The sequence below is a fragment of the Periophthalmus magnuspinnatus genome, chromosome 16 (genome assembly GCF_009829125.3).
Source record: "Periophthalmus magnuspinnatus isolate fPerMag1 chromosome 16, fPerMag1.2.pri, whole genome shotgun sequence".
Classification (NCBI taxonomy): domain Eukaryota; kingdom Metazoa; phylum Chordata; class Actinopteri; order Gobiiformes; family Gobiidae; genus Periophthalmus; species Periophthalmus magnuspinnatus.
Window position 1 is genome coordinate 8,958,676 of NC_047141.1, and position 19,555 is coordinate 8,978,230.

Sequence of the window (19,555 nt, forward strand, 5' to 3'; positions counted from 1 at the left end):
GTGGCATTTTGATAGAGACTGTATACTTTTGTGTAATAGGATACATATTGTGCAAAATGTACTGCCGTGAATACAGCTGTGTGTACAATTAGTGTATGGCTCTATTAGAATAGCATCCATGTTGCCTAAGGGCTTCATTTGTTTATTTTCTCATTTGTCATCCCTGTGGCTGACAGCAGAGGGAGCTCCAACTCCTACATGCTTCATTAGTGTAGTTTATAAAGTGTGCTTTCCAAATGCAGACATTATTTTAACCATGTTTAAAATTGAATTAAAGCTACAAGATTGCATAATGTGTGTCCTTTAAGGTGAGGGAAGGTACACATAATTTCCCACATTGGAAAGTTTGCTGTGGGGGCTAGCTTCATGTCTGGGATACTACTGTGCATGTTAAAGTGGTGTCCTTACATGGGTGTCCCCAGGAAGATGAGGGAGTCCCACTGGGGGACATACTTCATTTGTCCCTTCAGGTGCAGAGGCTTCTTCGAAGGCTCCTGCATGTCCTCAAAGATGATCTCACTGCACTTACCTAATCACACAAAATAAAGAAGTAAATTAAATAACTTTGTCTTTATGCAATTTTAGCCATTAACTGAAAAAAAAAAAAACCCCAACAAAAAACAAAACACAATATTGGTTATCATAACTGACATTTCCTGAAAGAGCAATCTTCTCTGTTTCCTCTTTGGAGAGAATCTCTACTTCTATGTCTGTGTTGTAGAACTGTTGGCCAACTTGAGACAGCTGACCTAGAAGAGATATTGTGATTAGCATTTACATGGCATTTACATGGCTGCATAGTTTAAATTGAGTCTGATAATAAAAGCCAAAGTTAAACTGGACAAATCTTGTAGGAGTGGAGACGTTTCGCTGCTCATCCAAGCCACTCCTTCAGTTCTTGTCAGATTGCTGGTGGACACTGCGTTTTATTTATCTGAAGAAATCCCAAACAACCGTGGGCTATAATTACTGTTTTACATATTTAGGTTAATAATTTGACTTAAAAGCGATTCCTTTCCCTGCATTTGAGCAAAAGCAGCTCCTGAGGTCAAAGTAAGTGTGCTGTGTGCTGTCTGCATCTAGTTAGAAAGCATTTTATTTTCTGAGAACCAGGAAGAACATGGTAGCTGTTGTTAGCACTGACAATGTCTTTCCACTTTACATTGGTGTTTTATAATAGCTGCAGCAGAATTAAGGTGTTAAGGACCCATCCTCCAATGCTCCTGGGGCTGGATGTCGCGAGCAGTTATCTTCTGCAGTTGGCTGAAGTACTCTCCTTATCCTTAAGAGAGAGAGAGGGGAGAGAGAGAGTCCCAATAAACTGTATAAAGAATATATATATATATATATATATATATATATATATATATATATATATATATATATATATATATATATATATATATATATATATATATATATATATATAGTTGTCCACTATCTTTATTAAATAATATTAAATAATACCAGGCTCCGGGGCAGTAGGGGGCGCTAATGCATCTGTGGTTTTGGTGTGATCCGTTCTTCCTGTGCCAATGACATGTGAATGTAACATGTAAACACAGAAAACTTATAAAATGAGGTAAATGAATGATCCCATGGGCTCGTCCTCGTGTTTGGTTGAACTTCATGATTAGGATATTTTCCTATAGTGTCGCTGGAGTTGTTTAAGCACCAGGTAAGCCCCACAGCAAGTTGTTATTAAGCTAGTACTGTGCGGATCATTATACTTCCATGGTGCGGATGAATGAACGTTGACTTGCGCTGTTGAAACTGTAAAACATGCACTCAGGCAGGCTACATTTGGCTCTGTTATTGTCACCACTTTGGGCTTTGTGCCGACTGTCTAGGGGGCTACAATGAATGCATACTTCAAGATATCACTGCCATTATCGTCGAGACAAATCTTTCTTTCTTTCTTTTTATATTTATTTCATTCATTAAAACAAAACAAATCAATGCAGCATATCTGCATACAGTATTTCAGCTTTTGTACAATTATAATAGATGAATGAAAGGGCACAGAAAGAAGCAAAAGCTTATAATATCTGCCCCTTATCAACTCTAACTCTTATTCCTTCCAGTGTATTGCACTGTTACATTATACAAAATCAAACTTAGATGTGCGGCTACTTTACAAAACAAAAAAAAAACAAAACACAAAATCATCCTGTCACATAGCAGTTATATACTTTCTTAATAATGATAATTTCAAGCTTTTCTTAAACATATAAATGGACTTGGATTGGAAATAGACCTGCCTTTAGAACTCAGAAGTATCCTCCAGAGAAATAGTCACCTAATTTGTATATAAATTTGTCTTTTAATTTTGAGAGACAACTTTTCTTCACAGATTTCTACACAGTATACATTATACAGTTTATACTATACATGCACTTCTGAGATTTGTGTGGTGTTTGTAGTTTACCAAATCCCTACTAAACATCTCATAATTGTCATAAATTCATTTGAACAAAGCATTGTTTTATGGCTCACAAACTTACTGATTTTATTTATTTTGCTAGGACTGCAAGACTGGGATACGGTCTGTGGCAATGCAGTTGACTCAATTAACTTTCTGTGCGACTGAAAGTATAAAAAATAGAGGTGTTTGAATTTAGAAAAAAAGACATACTCCTAATTATTTGGCTCACAGTTGCAATAAAAAAAAAACAACAACAACAGCACACCTATTGTAATGTATGTATTACAGGTATTGAAGAACAAAAAGGGCATTCATAATACCATTTCATAATATCAGTATTTTTTGTTTACATTTGTATTCCATTCAGGATCTAGACCTTTAGTCTTTTAGTTGATGGTCTTTAGTCAACCAAAGATTTGTATTAGCCGACTAATCATCTTATTTAGATCATAAAGATTTAGATGGGACAACAGCAGAAAGGAGAAAAAAAAGATTTGTTATTTTTTGGTATTTATAAATAAATAAAAAATAAAATAAATAAACTCATGATTTACAAGTTTTATCTGTCAGTTTATAAGCATGGTATGTTTCCTTTTTTCTCAATGAATGGTTGTTTTTGTATGAACTCCGGGTGTAGTCTTGTGAGTGCTGTTCAGTCAGATACATAATTTGTAATAATTTTAAAAGCTTTTGCCACGCTCCACTTTTTAGTCGACCAATTGCTCAACAGGACATGTCTTTTGTGGACCAAGAATCTCTTTAGTCGACTACAGTCCTAATTTCACTGTCTTTGTCTAAACTACACTGTAACTGTCTACATAGAGATGAATGCGGAGTACCGGGAGCTCATTTTGAAGTCCTGTGCAGCCACTTCTCTGCGAGTGGGGGCCAAGATCCAGACATTGTGGAGTGGGTATGGGGAGATCGTGAGAGTGCATCTGGAGGGCTGTGAGCGCCCCTCAGTAGTGGTCAAACATGTGCAGTTCCCAGCAGAAACGGACCAGAGCACAGACCTGTCCCATATACGGAAGGTCCGCTCCTACCAGGTGGAGACACACTGGTATCAGAACTACTGCACCAATCCCAGCTGCCGGATCCCTACCTGCCTGGCCTCCTGTTCCCGTGGCAATGAGATGCTGATAGTGTTAGAAGACCTGGATGTGGCAGGATATGACCAGCGCAGGTAAAGGAGGTTTGACTGGAAGTAGAATGTTTTATGTGCTCCAGACAGACATGGTGTCACAATACTAAAACTTCAAACTCGATTTTAATATTAAGGAGTAGACTCGATACTGATTTTCTTTTAGACAAATAGAATGTGATTTCAAACATTAAATCATAGTACTTTCTTTTATATTATCATATGAATTTTATTTGGATTTTTATTTGAATTTTAAAAGACCCACAACTTTATCTTAAATTGAAGCAAAGGCCACTGTAGCCATATAAAACTCTTATATTCCCAATTTGACTCACTAATGGAAAAAAAACATTCAGAGAATGGGGCAGAGCAAAAAAATACTGACATTGAATGGTAATAGTGGCCTATATCGACTAGTCTGTATTTATATTGGTCAATACTACTATTACCCAGCCCTAAAATTTACCATGTGGTGTTCTGTGTAATCCCTCAATTGTCCAGGTAGGTTCCATAGTGGTCCATGGGCGTATACTAGTCTATGTGGTATATAGATTACATACATACACACACACATACTGTACAATAATCACATCATATTACTAAAACTTACCTCATCTTTTGTGTAATGTTATTGACCCAGCACATGAGCACAGTCTACTTCAATAAACATATTTTTTATATCTAGGAGCAGTGTCGGAGACAAAGAAATGAGGGCGTGCCTCCGCTGGCTGGCCCACTTCCATTCTCTCTTTCTGGGCAGGGTGCCGGATGGGCTGTGGCCTGTGGGGACCTATTGGCATCTGGAAACTAGACCAGATGAACTGGAGGCTATGGATGATGCAGAACTCAAAGCGGCAGCTCTGCACATTGACAAAATCCTCACCAACTGTCACTTCAAAACTATTGTCCATGGCGACGCCAAACTGGCCAACTTCTGCTTCTCCAAAAGTGGCACAGAGGTGGCTGCAGTGGACTTCCAGTATGTGGGAGGTGGCTGTGGCATGAAGGACGTGGTGTACTTCTTAGGTAGCTGTATGGAGGAGAGGGAGTGTGAGAAGAGGGTACCCGCACTCTTAGATCATTATTTCTCTGAGCTGGAGGATGCTGTAGATAAGGACGTGGAGTTTGCGGCTCTGGAGAAAGAATGGAGGGAGATGTTTGCGTTTGCCTGGACAGACTTCCATCGCTTCCTGCTGGGGTGGATGCCCGGACACTGGAAGATCAACCGCTACAGTAAGAAGCTCACCAAAGAGGTCCTGCACAAGCTCCAAGGCGCACACTCTAAAGTAGAGGTTAACGAGGGAAAATGATATCTCATGATATGATTTTATCAAAGCTTTAACCCTGTAGGACTTTAATCTTTCAAGAATGTCACACCTGAAAGGTGTATTTAAGTCACATTATAAGAGATAAAGGTCAGGATTAAGAAATAACATGGAAAAACAAAAACTATTGTATTACTATAACTATTGTGTGTTATTTGGTAGGGACAGATAGTAATCTGATGCAGGTGTCACTGTGTTTATAGCCATCGCTAATTTACCTCACCTCTCCCAAAAGAAGTGAAAAAATAGTGTGTCCAAAGTAGTGGTCCAATCTATAGGCTCAAGATTTAGTAAAACTGTCCCTGTCTGAAGGTACAGGCTATGCTAGGGATAGTGGTCTATTTAAAGAAGATTCTAAAAGTACCAAGTGAAATGATTTACCTTGTGTAGTGCTTAAGGCCAAATATCTGAGTATAACATGGACAAACCAAGAAAATGCAAATTCTGGAATGTACCAGTACCTTTACTCGCCTGCTTCACAAAAACAAATGTAGTTTCATACACCCTTTAAAATGTGTAGTCATAAATATTTTAGAGGGGACAATAGTTTACTGAGGAGTTAAAACAGGCATACACTTTATGTGTAATATTTACTAAAATGTTAAAGTAACTTTGATTTTGATTTAATTTCCACTTTTATTGTGATCATAATTTATTCTATGTGTTATATTCTGTGCATTTTTAATACATTTTAGGCATTTTGGTGCAAAGTTGGAATGACCTGTCCAAAACTGTTTTTTCTCTAAACATATTAATAAAATAAAAAATATTGTCAGGGTGGTTACTGTTAGAGTAAAAATTGTATGGTGATCTCTGTAATGATCTGCTATTTTGGTAAAATCACCATACTTAAAAACCATTAATGGTGCATTTATCTTATTGAAGATGAATGAACATATCAAAGTGCGTTTTGCTTAGTGCATGTTACTCACTAGAAGAAAACATAAAACTGTTGCAATGACCATTGTTTATTCATCCATAGTTTATATGAGCTCAACTTTTACTTGTAAAATGGTTCACAACACATCTACTAAATCACTGCTGCTAATGGTTCACAACACATTTAATAAATCGTATGATACTAAAAGTCACATTTTAATCATCAAAACAGTGAATATGTCAAATGCATTTAATAAACAAGTTTCCTTCCTCTAAACAAGCAATTTGTAGCGCTGTCACAAAATAATTTAGTAAAACATACGAAAAATGCTTGATTGGTACAGCAACTGACTATATACTATATCATCAAATTAAACTATATCATGTTTCCATATTTTTGCATACCCCTACTGGTGACTATGCTGCCTTTATATCATAAGATGCCAAAGTCCATGACAGGTTTGCATTTTTTTTTCTAGTTATTACTCTGTAAGGTGGAATATTACATCAAGAAAAGTTTAACAAAAGTTGAAAATTACAGAAGTGGTATTAAAAAGGAATCCCTCTATCTACTGTGCTGTGATGAAATTAAGCCAGTAGCATTTAAACTTATCTCAAAATTACATTTCGTCAAGCCTCCTGAATATAACGGGGGTTTTTTTGTTTTTGTTTTTTGTTTTTAAATTTTATTTCAAGATAGACAAAAACAAAAAAACAAAAAAAACATGATCACGTGGCAGACTTCAGATCAGCTGTTGGGATCCACGTGATGACGTATACTGATCACGTTATTTCCGCTTTCACGCCCGACACCAACACAACAGGAGACTGGGAAAGACGACCGTGCCTCAGCGATCCAGGTAATAAAATCATGATAGGACTATTTTCAGGATAAAACCCAACAGGATGAGAATTTTTGGCGGAATAACGGATTGCCATCGTTGGGAAAAGTCCGTTTCTTGTCGTGCAAATCTACCAAAGCTTGTGTTAACGTTAGCCAACATGCTATGCTCTATTTCCCTGTTAAATCGATGGCCCATAATAACCATAGCGGGATAGATGGATAGAAACAAGCTAATCTGTTGAGTTGAGGACAAATTATACTTATTGAAACTACTCTACTGCTTTGTCACAAGTGCATATTTATCTTTATTAACAAATATATTGATAAAATGCGTTTGTACATCCTACCTGATTGTTCTGTGATGATATGTTCAAGTCGTTGTTGACATTAAATATGACGCAACTCGGCTCCCATCCACAAGTGTAAACATTCACTTATTTTAATATTCTTCAAATGCCACTAAACATCATGTGGTTTAGGCCTTTGTTTTATCTGGAAAATCTGTTGAAATGACGAATATAGACAAACATTCTTTCAGTTTCTAGGTTTGGCCTTGTCCAAATAGTCTAAAAACTGATTTTGTTTTGGAAGCAGAGGTGGGTAAAGTTGCCAAAAACTGTACTCAAATAAGAGTAAAGTTACTTCCAAATAAAATTACTCAAGTAGAAGTACAAAATAGTGGTCAAAGAAATTAAGAAAGTAAAAGTAAAAAGTATTTGGGGAAACTACTGCTCAACAAAGAGTATCTTAAAGAGTAACTGTTTGGATGTAACATTGGTCAACTAAAGATGTCCCTGTGACCAGTTAGTCGACTATAAAGAGGGTGAGGCAAAAGCTCTCAAAACTATACTAATGTATCTATGTATCTGAACCCAAAATGCACTCACACAAAAAAAGCAAAAAAGTACAAGGGAATATGTATTTATATAAAGGCTGATTAAATTAGTGAATCATGAGTTTAATCTTAATCTTTTACAAATAAATACCAAACAATACCGAATCTTCAGCTAACTCACTCACTTACTCCTCCTGTTTTGCTGTTGTCCCATATAAATCCTTATAATCTAAACCAACAAAATGTGTATTTGTCGACCAGTCGTTTTATTAAGACAACATCGACCGATTAATCGACCAAACGACTAAAGGCCTACAGAGCTAGTAACATTTGATTTATAAGTGAATGTAATTTGAAGGAGAAAATGTGACAAAACATGAACAAAATCTGATATTTTCAAAGGATGGACACAAAAATTAGACAAACTAAATCATATTTGAAGGAGCGGTGCAAGAAACACAAATCTTCAAATCATTTTATAATGCCAACACTTAGACTTACGTAGACTTACACACAGTGGGAAGAGGAACCAATACATTTACTCAAGTACTCAAGTTTTACTCATGCTGCTAGAAAAGTACAATTTCTTTAAAACGTTACTCAAGTAACTGAGTACTACCCATCTCTGTTTGGAAGCTTTGCAAAGAAGTCAGTGACATTACAGTATATCACATGCTTAACCTGTTGATAAAGTCATTGTTATTATATAAATTTTGATTTCTGTAAATTAGGGGTGCAACTTATTTAGTGTAGTCCGTGTCCAGTCCAAGTTTAGTTAGTTAATTATGGGATTAGTGACATTTTAGCCCCAGTCTCTTGTGTGTGCACACCTAGAGCTTGGGTTCAGAATAGCAAATTGGAGTCTAAATGTATTGCTTTGTTGCCACAGTATCGTAAAGGAGGAAACTACATGATATAATTGACCATGGCCACAAACATTACAGTTTTAAATCTTTTTGAATAGGGATGTACCAATTCAAGTTTTTCAGTTTTCGATATTATAGCTTTAAGTGTCTGCCGATATCAACTGATACTAGTGTAGAGACTTATAACAGCATTTATTTCCTTCATACAAAAATAAAATAAGACAAAAGTGATGCAAATATGTTATGTAGCTGTTATTTGTCCTTCTTCAAGTAACTGCTGAATAACTTTGTGTGAATAAAAGTTCAAACATTATGAGACTTTCTGGGCTGATTAGAACCAGTAAATAGTCTTATTATATCAATTTATATGGCCAAACAGGATATTGACTAAACTGATATTTGGAAACCAATATCCGAACCAACACATTTTTTTGTATTGGCACCAATATCCAATCCAAATCAGATCAGTGAATCCCTATTTTTTTAATATGACAATCTGATATCACTTCTTTACACAAAAGTTGCATTGCTACAATAGTGTGAGCCTCACAGCAGTGTAATGAACATAGTATTTGAGTATTATGAGATGGATATCTTATTTCTTTTGTTTAAAAGATCAAGATGTAGAAAAGAAATTATAAAGGTGCACTACATAACCTTTCTGGTGGAATGTCTGCAACCTGTCCGTCTTTATGAAGATGCTATTCATGGGCCATGTTATCGGCAACATTTTGAGGACTTTTTAACATTCAAAGATTTGATATTTTGTTTTAAATTGTTAATTGCTATGGCATTGGCAATGCCCTTATTTCTCACCATTCTGAAACTCATGGATTTCTTTGCCTGAAATCTTCCACAATATGGCATTAAACATATCCAACACAACCACCAGGCTGAGTTACTGGTTAGACCTGTGGAAAGACAAGTCCATACCTATGCTTAAATAGTGACAGATATTTGAATTGGCATGACATAGTAAGGAACATTCCTGGCAAATCATCAATAATATCTTATGGAGATATTTGAGTAACAGGTCATCCACTAGAAAAACTCCACAATGCAACTTTATGTAGATTATATAAGAGTGTTTTTTTGTTGGTTTTTTTTGTAAAATTTGCAGATCATAAAACCCAGTAAAAGGTGGGAGACGGGGATGTTGACATGAGAAGGGACAGTTGAAGGGGACCTAAGGACATGAGGACCTGAGGAAGTCTCACAGGGTAGAGTTCTGAGCCCTGGTCGGAGTCCTGGTCTGAATCCTGGTCCGGCCACAGCTGCAGCAGTGGGGGTAGTGGTGGTAGTGTTATGAACCATGGATCCTGGAGCAATGGATACACCGGTCACCCTGGTTATCAAAGCCCCAAACCAGAAATATGAAGACCAGACCATCAATTGCTTCCTCAACTGGACTGTGGAGAGACTGAAGAGCCACATCTCTAACGTCTACCCTAGCAAACCGGTAATGTGCCAATTTCCTCTCCATATTTAAGGTTTAAAATGGGCGTATTATAATGCAAATCAACTTATTGGAGCTTTCAGACATTTTACAACATTGTTCCCTGATCAAAAACACGATACAAAACTGTACACAACAACATAATATGGTGTGCAGTAATTTCACTAACAGGATGCACAGCAATTTTAATGTGGTACCGCTTAGAAGGGGGCGTGACTTGATGTGGAGAGCAAAGGGAGGGGAGACTCAGAGCATCAAAAACGAAACTGAAACGTATTAAACATGTCTTGAATAACAAAAATAAAAATATGGTGAATATAGCATTTTCAAAACAATAAACGGTAACATGGTGATCTAAATATGTTATATGTTAGCAATTAATACCCCCTAGAAGGTACCTTAAAGGTGCACTATGTAACTTTTTTGGTGGAGGGTCCCCACTTGCTTCTCTCCATGGCATCTGATTGCTTGACCTAAATGTTCCACAGTATGGCATTGGGCTTATCTCTCTTACATTTGTTTAATTAAGGTGTCTTAATTACTACATACACAGTTGAACTGAACCTTTCTCTTCTTTAGTAAGATGTTCTGATTCCATGTTGAACATATTAAGTGGCTCTGCAAACAACGATAGCCGGCTAGTTCTGATGTGATGTAATGTCTGTGAGGTTTTTAGTTAAAATCACTCAATCCTGACAGATCAGGCAGTGGACAGGGAGCTGCAGGTGGATGTCACTGACATGCTGAACACAAATGTGAGAAAAACATCATCAGAGACACTTCTGTTTACAAAGGTATGTCTTTGTGTGTCAATGCTAATGATAACTTCTATTAAAACTTTAAATGTAACATAAAATGATGGCCTAATTATTTGTAGATGCAGATTATTTCAGTCAGTGGCCTTATTTAAATATTTATTAGGCTCTGAAATTAGCATTAGCATTATCCCTGACACACAAAATGACACACCTTAGTTTTCTCTTCAGTTGTAAAGTGTTTAACATGTTGTCAGTGTCACATCCACACGCAGCTCCCTCTCCACTGCCTTATTTTTTTATATTACGCCAGAAATGGTCGAGCCAACTGTTCCTCTGATTGGAACTAGCCGGCTGCCGTTGTGTAAGGCAATTATAGTGTCCTTTATGTCCCCCTATTGTTAGCTAACAAGGTAGCTAAGCTCAGCACAGTCACAGCAACAATGGAGAAACTATTTTCATTTCATTTTAGTTTCCATTTTGCTACATAAAGCTAATTTGAGTAAAATAAAATGCTCCATGGACAAAAAATAGGCCAAAAGAAACACATTTTGTCTGTTACACTGCCCATAGTTCTGCCTCAGTGCCACTCAATTGGATTGTTGAAGGGCATTTTTCAAATAAAATGATGTCCGTGCATAACCTTTATAATTGGCTTTGTCCACAGCAGTGGCCGCCTAGTTCCAATCAGAGGGAGAGTCAGCTTGCGTAATGTAATGTCTGTGAGGTTTTTGTAAACACAGAAGTGTCCTCTGGTGAGGTTTTCATCACATTTGTAAAGTTTGTGACATGTTGTCAGTGATATCCACACACAGCTCCCAGTCCACTGCCTGATCTGTCAGTTTTTATTGATTTTTTCTGAGCTTGACTCAGTAAGATCCTCATAGACATTAGGTTACATCAGAAATGGTCAAGCTGACTGTCCCTCTGATTGGAACTAGCCGGCTACCATTTAATATTTACTAAAATGCTTATGTAACTTTGGTTTTCATTTTGAGGTAGAAATTCTCTCCATTTTTATCACTTAAATGTATTTTATTTTTCAGTTGTCTAAAGACCAGCGGCTGGTGTATTCGGGGCAGCTTCTTCAGGACCATGTACAACTTGGAGATGTTCTCAGAAAGGTACGACCTCATTAGTAACAACACTACATAGACTACACAAAAAGGCAGTGCTCATTTTTAGTCAGATTCCAAATTGTAGAGCATAATGCCGCTTGTCAGGTAGATCGTATTTATGACTTTTAATGGTGTTTGTTTGATGGAATCCCTCAACTGTCCCACATGAACATGAAAGCAGCATAAATACTCATAGAAAGGGGTTGGCATTACTGACAAAAAATAATATTGAAATAACATTTGAGTGACATTTTGGCAATTACTCAGAAATGTACATGAAAAACATGAAAAACAGAACTAGTTAATTTTAAACAGTTTGCAGTGGTCCAAACTAATTCCTCAGTATTTTTCAAATGCAAAGAGCTTTCAACAATATTCAGGGTCTAAAGCAGAGTTTTGCTGACACAGTATGGCTAAAAGCAGACAGCATGCTAGTTCCTGTTTCTCTGACAATAAAACTCAACTATACTGACAGAAATCAAGTACAGCCACTTTAACAGTCGTATATTTCACAAAAAGGGAATGAACTGTAAAATTACCCTGCAAAGGTCAGACTTGTATACCTTTTTATACCTTTGTTTGTTGTTGACACTGCAGGTTTGTTCAGTTTTTACAAACAGCTCTATTTGTTGCATTTGACATAGTTTTATTCTATAGAGAAGACCATATATTCCAAATTATATTCAAATTTAGCATATTTTCAAACCAACATTTACAATGCTTTGATACATTGCCAGCTTCAGGTCGTAGGTGTGCATAGTCAGTGTGAGGCTGCAGCAGAGAGCAGCCAGTACAGTCAGTGGAACAAAGGCTTTCTGGATCTTTTTGGCCCAGCTGCTCCTGACTGGTTTTGTGTTTGCTCCACAGCAGGATGAGTACCACATGATGCACCTGGTGTGTGCTTCCCACAGCCCCCCAAGCTCCCCCCAGGCCCACAGCTCTGCCCCTTCTACCAGTGTGAGTATCATTTCCCACAATGTTTTATGGACTGTAAAGTTACTTAAAGGTGCACTATGTAACTTTTCTGGTGGAAGGTCCTCCACCTGCCTGGCAAATGACAAAATCATCCCTACCACCCCTCGCTTACCACCAGAGGGCGGTAAAAACCCAGAACTAAACTTGGACTAAACCAGGACTTACAACAAGACCAAACAAAGTCAAGATCACAAAATGCACTCCCAGTTTTTATATTTGTTTTTATCTTCTTTTTTTTTCTCAGAGCTCAGACAGTTCAAGCTCCTCCTCTGCCTCCTCACCCAATCAGAATGCACCTTCTTCCTCTGAGGTCACCGATGGTCTGAGATATCGAGGAGGCCTGCCGCAGTATAATGCCCCTGGTATTCCACAATGGTAAGACCTTTTTAAACACATCGTAATCACTGTATTTACTTCTGAATTCAAAGTAAAAGCAGTGCATTCTCTTTCACAGGCCTGAAGGTCTGCAGGTCCCTGTGCAGGGCACCCTGCCTGGGAACATGCCCCCTCACCCCGCCTACATGCCCATGCAGATGCTGTGGTGGCAGCAGATGTATGCACGACACTACTACATGCAGTAGTAAGTACACATCTATTTGTTCAAATATATTCCTTTTTATGTACATTTACTGTACATAAAGTTGTAAATACAAATTATTTCTTGGGAGGAAACAGAAATGAAGAGATTCACTTTTAACATTTGAGTATTTAAACGTGGTATTATCAGAAAGTATGAGGTTACAGTTTTACAGAAATAACTTTGATTGAAATATTATTGTTAAAGGTAAGCTATACAACCTTCTTGTGGATGGCCCGCAACCTCCTTGTCTCTATGGAGATGCTATTGCTTTGCCAATAAAGTTCCACAGTATGACATTAAACTCCTTCATCCCCATGGAGACGAGCAGGTGACACCATCAGGCCTAATACAGGTTAGATATGTGGAGAGACAGGGGAGGTGTGTGATTTGGAGTTATTTATGGAGACATAGTGGTGACGGTCAGAGAGGTAGGAGGAGAACCAGAGTTGTGGACTGAGGCTGAGGAACAGACAAGATAATGTGGCCGTGTGTGTGCGGTTAAACTGAAATTAATACTGAGATTGAGGCAGTTTACAACACCTGTAATCTATTGAAATGAAAAAGATAAATATCATACTGTGCAACATTCCAGGCAAAGCAGTAACATCTCCATGGAGACAAGAAGGGGATGGCCAATCTTCCAGAAGTGTTACATACCTTTAAGTAAACTGCAGTTAAGACAGTGACAAATTATATTGACTGTTCACCCACCTACCGAAGATACCAAACTCAGATATTTTCTCAACTCACGTGTCTTGCTTATTTTTGTTCTTCTGCTTTTCACAGTCAAGCCGCCGTAGCTGCCTCTCAGTCCCCCGGCTCGTCTGCTCCCTCCGCCCCCTCCTCTTCACCTCCTCAGCCTGAGCCGCCTGTACAGCCTCCTCAGGGCCCCAACCCGCTGCCCGAGCCCCCGCCTCCGGTCAACCCCAACCTCCAGGTGAACCCGAACATCCAGATGAATGCGCAGGGAGGGGCAGTTCTTAACGAGGACGAGCTGAACCGTGATTGGCTGGACTGGCTGTACACAGTGTCCAGAGCCGGAGTACTGCTCAGTATAGTGTACTTCTACTCCTCCTTCAGCCGCTTCGTCATGGTGCTGGGGGCCATGCTGCTAGTCTACCTGTGAGTATGTCTGATTGATTGAAAAAATTATAATAATAATGATATAAACAATACACACAAAAAAATGAAATACATATAGATTAAGCTAAAAATAAATAACATCTTTATTTACTAATGAAAGGAACTGTATGTAGCTTGCAGTCTTAGAGTTTTAAAAAAGGTACTGCAATCACAGCTGAAACCTGGGTTTCTAGTGTCTTAACCTGCAGATAGAGGACACATACAAGTTTTTCTCATTATCAGTTTATATGGATAGAATATACTGAGGCAACAGATGCACTGATTAATAATTGGCTGCAGTTGCTGAGGTTTAGGTAGTGAGGATTCAGACCAGAGAGAATTAAAACTGGCAACCCAAATAAGAGACGCCTGTGAGGATAATTCTTCTTTCTGATTAGATAATCATCTTGAGAACCACAACACCAAATTATAACATAAACAACTTAGAAATCATGTCCAATGTTTTTGAAATTAAGAATAAATCAGCATTACGATTGTTAATTAAAGTTCTATTTATCATCATATCAGGGGACATAGTTATGTCATGCTTGTGAAATTTTAAACACAAATCTTGCATATGGTTTCTTTAAAGCCAAACAAAACATTAAAATCCTACATAATGCATTATTCAGGCATATTGACTGACTTTTAATGCTTTAGCCAGGATAAAATCAGTAACTTGCATGTTTCTTAATAGAAAAGTGCAAAGACTCCAGGAAGTTGCATTAATCAGCTTAAAATAATAGCTGTTAACATGTTCACTTAGAGAACGCTTACTGTGAAGGGATCAAAACTTTATAAGGACATGAGAGGGTTACAGGGAATCCTAGCATACACATATTTTGCAGAATTGACTTTGAACTTTTGACCATGCAGTGCTATTGTGCACTCATTATAAACATGTCTCAAGAAGTTTTATATGTAATTCATGCATGTGTGGATCTCTCTATTCAAACCCTCCTTATGGTTAGTTGTATGATCCTGCCCAATGCTCAGTCCACAAGCCTACGTCACCCATGCTCCTGCATGGCCATTTTTCATAAATATACAAAAGCATGATGCAAAACAATATGAAGGCGAATATACCATTTTCAAAACAATAATGGTAAAATGGTGATCTAAGTATGTTATGTGTTAGAAGTTAACACCCCATAGAACTAAAATACCCCCTCGTTAAAAAAAACCCATTTAAATAAAGAGTGTATATTTCCCCCACAGGCATCAGGCGGGCTGGTTTCCCTTCAGACCTGAACAGCAACAGGCGAGAGAAGAGCGAGGAGCAGCGCAAGAAGAGGCAGACAGACAGCAGGACATGCAGGAAATGGTACTTATTATACCAGAGATTTTGATCTTTTAATATATTTTCAATAGAGAAAATTTGTGAATACATATAATACCAGGTTGGTAGTTTTTCTAATAAGCTTCCTTTTTTGGCATTTTAAACAAGGTAAATTTACAGTTTTCTGGTCAAAAATGTTTAAATCTAAGTTTGTGCTGCCTTCAGTGGCTACTACAATTTTAAGTAGTTGGTGGCATCACGTGCCTCTGCCCTGATTACAGTGAGGTGTATCTGATTACAAACACCTGGCTGCAGGGATGGAGGCTGAAATGTGGATACCTGTTAGACCAATCACACTGTTCCTCATATGCCCAGACACCACCCCTTCTCCTCTCTCACTCTTTACTTTAGTCCTCCAGATACTGCCCAGTTTAGCAGCTCCATTTGAAATGTGTTGTGGGCGGAGTTTAAGTGTTAAATCCCACTTTAATGACATCTCACTGTAGGCTAGTAGTGTTTCATTTGGGATGGGGTTCATGACATGGAGTGTTCCACAGTATAGATCTATAAATAAACACATCTATCTCCATGGTGACAAGCAGGTGATGCCATCAGGCCAAGTTACAGGGCAGATCTATGTAGAGGTGACCCTGCTCACAAAAAGACTTCATGTTTTTAGAGGTGATTTTGCACAATAAAAACAGTAAAATGCTATGTAGCTAAGTTTAATGCCATGCTGTGGAAGATTCAAGCATTGAGATAGCAATTAGATTTATGTCATATAGGATTCTGTTCAAAGTTCACGTTTTAAACACGCCCAGGAAAACTGACAAAAAGACAGAAACATGAACTAACAAACTAATACAAGAATCACATTTCAGAATATGTTTGTACAGATATAATTCTGTCCACTCAAATGTCACTTTCAATTTGATTGCGATTAATAGCCCTAATATCCATGGAGACAAGCAGGAAGCGGACCCTTCACCAAAAAAACATACCTACTGCACCTTTAAAACAGTTGATACAGTTATGTGGGAAACTGAAACTGAGAAGAACTCTTATAATGACAAGAACTCCTTTTAGAATGTGGCTCTCAAAAATATAATTGAATCACAAGGCACTATACCTTATTTTTACTGTTTGAAAAGCTGCTACTGTTTTTCAAATTTTTTATTTTCATAGTTAATTTTAAACAGTTTGCAGCAGTTCAAAGTAATTCCTCACTTACCTTTTGCATTTCGAGCATTGTAATTATTCACCACAATGAGTTTCTACGTGCTTTTCACAACTATAAGAGACCAATATGTAGTTTTGCGATGATGGTCAAGCTAACAACTAGCATGCTAACATGCAATAAAATGCTTGCTAATTAGATGCAGACAGCACACAGTAGACTTATTTTGATCTCAAGATCTGCTTATAGAATATATCTGTACTGGAGCAAGACAATTTTTACTCAAATACATGGGAAGAACTTGGGTGCAAACCCTTCCATATATAGTGCTAGCACTGTATCTTGATGAACCCTGAACATAACAGATTCTGATCTGTTTATGTTCAGGAGCGTTTGATGGACGACGGCCTAGAGGAGGACGACCCAGAGGAAGGGCCCTCAGAGCGGCAGCAGGCCCCTGCTGCTGTCCCTGAACCTGGCTTCCTCACCACCGCCTGGGCTTTCATCAGCACTTTCTTCACCTCCCTCATCCCTGAAGGCCAGCCCCAACCTGGCAACTAGAGACCCACCCCGAACCAGCTACACATCTGCCCCAAACAGAGCTCTACCCGTGGACTGCCTTTGACAAGCAGCACTGGTCTACAGTGTCATAAACTAACAGGCTCCAAAGAGCAAGTGTGCGATCGGTTTAAGGGAAAGGACTAAATCAAATATAATTGGTTCACTGCAATAATGGAATATCTAGCCTAGATTAAAATGACTTAAATTGACTTGAGTAGTTTTGACTAGGTTCAAAGGAGACATATAATGCAAACCCTTTTAGAGTTTTTGACCATGTAATAATTGTTTACCCTTCTCATTAGCACAGTCAAAGAGCATAACCTGGCTCACGCCAGATTGATATGTGTGTCACTATGAATTCAGTACTACACATTATCAATTTGGGATAGCTTGCGCTGAAAGTAATCAGAAAATGTGGAACGTCATGATGATTCTTAGAATCTGATTGGTTGAAGTATGACAACAGAGGAACAAGATGAAAAATCAAACTTTACTTAAACCCAGTTGAGAGAAAAATGCAGACATCTTCCCTTTCCACAAATGCACAAAGTTCTTCTGCATTTTTTCCAAGTACATTTGTTGGCATTGACATGTTTTGATTTGTTTGGGCACTTGACCTTTGGCTTCCACACAAACCTCAATGCTCCTCTGTGATTGGTGCACCAACCAATCGAGCCCTATTGCACAAGCGGGGACAGGCCAAGATGGATTCTTATGAGTTTGTGAACTTATAAATATCACGAGTAAGGTTGTCAAAGGTATCAAAAATCAGGTACTAATTGATACTAAAACTAGTATCAAGACTACATGCTCGTTTGAAAAGGTAACAATATAGAAAAAGTCACATTCACAGGACAGAAAGTGAAGCTTTCCTGAATAGTTATAGAATGATCTAGAGCTGTATCAGAACAAGTGTAAGACACATAGACTTGCTTGGACCACTAGGAAGTCGTTTTACATCAATATTTAAAATGTCTTTAAAAGTTTATGACCGACTTGTGTTCTAGATTATTACTATATTGCTTTTATCATGCTCAATAGGTAACTTGTGTCACCTTTCCTACTGGTTTCAAGATAATTTAGTTTGAAATGGGAAAATAAATCCATCAGTGGGTTAAATATGACAAGTAATCAAAGTAAAATCTAAGTTTATAAAATAGATGCATCTTAGCTTGTCAAAACTACTCAAACTACCTTAAATTGAAGTGATTTTTAACTTGTCTAGATATCCATTTTATTTGTTGTGTAGAACAAGTTTTTATTTGTGATTTTTTTTTGTCCGTCAGTGTGACAAAAGAGAACTGTCTTCCATACAAAGCTGTGATGTTTGGTGAAAGTGATGAAAGTTATATGTACATATATGTACATATGCATAAATATATAGGCGTACTAACCGAATACTTTGTAAAATAGGGACCTGGGTCTGTAAGTATTTCCCAAGGATATTTTTGAGCTCTTTAAGCACATTCTGTATTTAAACATGTGCTATTTACACATATGATTATATTGCATCTATAATTTCTAAATATGAATAATGCTTTTTGGAATAAAAAAAAAAATTGGCTTACTTTGTGTGTTTGGTACTTTTGTAAATGTCCAGCAGATGGCAGCAGATAGGCGTGAGTACATGCTGCAGATAAGATTGTGTTAGTGATACAGTAGAAGCTTTTCACAACAATGCCACAAGTAATAATAATAATAATAAATTTTATTTATATAGCGCTTAGTGAAAAAATATCAGCATCGCAGTACATCTGGTTAATTTATTGGGAAATGCTATACATTGACTTCGATAACGTCTGATCTGTGAAGCTAAGCAGAGCTGGGCCTGGGTGGTACTTTGATGGGAAACTGTTGGGAATACCAGGTGCCACAGAGGGGCAGCAGTGGCTGTAGTCTAGTGTAGTGCATACTGTTGTTTTGTCCCTAGGCAAGACATCGCACCCACTTTTGCCCGAGTGAGTGATTGACAATAGTCTGAGGGACCGGGGCAGCTGAAATGAATAATGCAATGTAAATATATTTGGGATGTCTTGAAAGAGGCTTTATAAATTCTATACTTATAATGTATTATTAGATATTGCACACTACGGAATCAATACATTGATATTTTATAGTTAAAGTTGCCAAAATAAGTGTTTGTGTTTTATTGCTTTTAAAGTAGTGCCATACACTGATGCAGACAGCAGTACTGAAATACATTCTACTCCCTGATGT

General features: G+C 37.7%; 2 protein-coding genes across 2 annotated transcripts; both read left to right on the top strand.

Moving 5' to 3' along the window:
* The first annotated feature begins 1,510 nt into the window (after positions 1 to 1,510).
* pkdc (protein kinase-like domain containing) lies at positions 1,511 to 5,644 on the top strand. The gene is made up of 3 exons (XM_033981708.2): positions 1,511 to 1,678; positions 3,248 to 3,608; positions 4,252 to 5,644. Exons 2-3 carry the CDS (start codon positions 3,250 to 3,252, stop codon positions 4,874 to 4,876), a joined length of 984 nt encoding a protein of 327 aa, XP_033837599.1. The 5' UTR covers positions 1,511 to 1,678; positions 3,248 to 3,249; the 3' UTR covers positions 4,877 to 5,644.
* A 927-nt stretch (positions 5,645 to 6,571) lies between these two features.
* herpud2 (HERPUD family member 2) lies at positions 6,572 to 18,905 on the top strand. The gene is made up of 9 exons (XM_033981707.2): positions 6,572 to 6,630; positions 9,436 to 9,774; positions 11,573 to 11,650; positions 12,512 to 12,601; positions 12,864 to 12,994; positions 13,074 to 13,199; positions 13,986 to 14,321; positions 15,540 to 15,645; positions 17,165 to 18,905. The coding sequence occupies exons 2-9, from the start codon at positions 9,628 to 9,630 to the stop codon at positions 17,336 to 17,338; spliced, it is 1,188 nt and encodes a 395-aa protein (XP_033837598.1). The 5' UTR covers positions 6,572 to 6,630; positions 9,436 to 9,627; the 3' UTR covers positions 17,339 to 18,905.
* Positions 18,906 to 19,555: the final 650 nt, after the last annotated feature.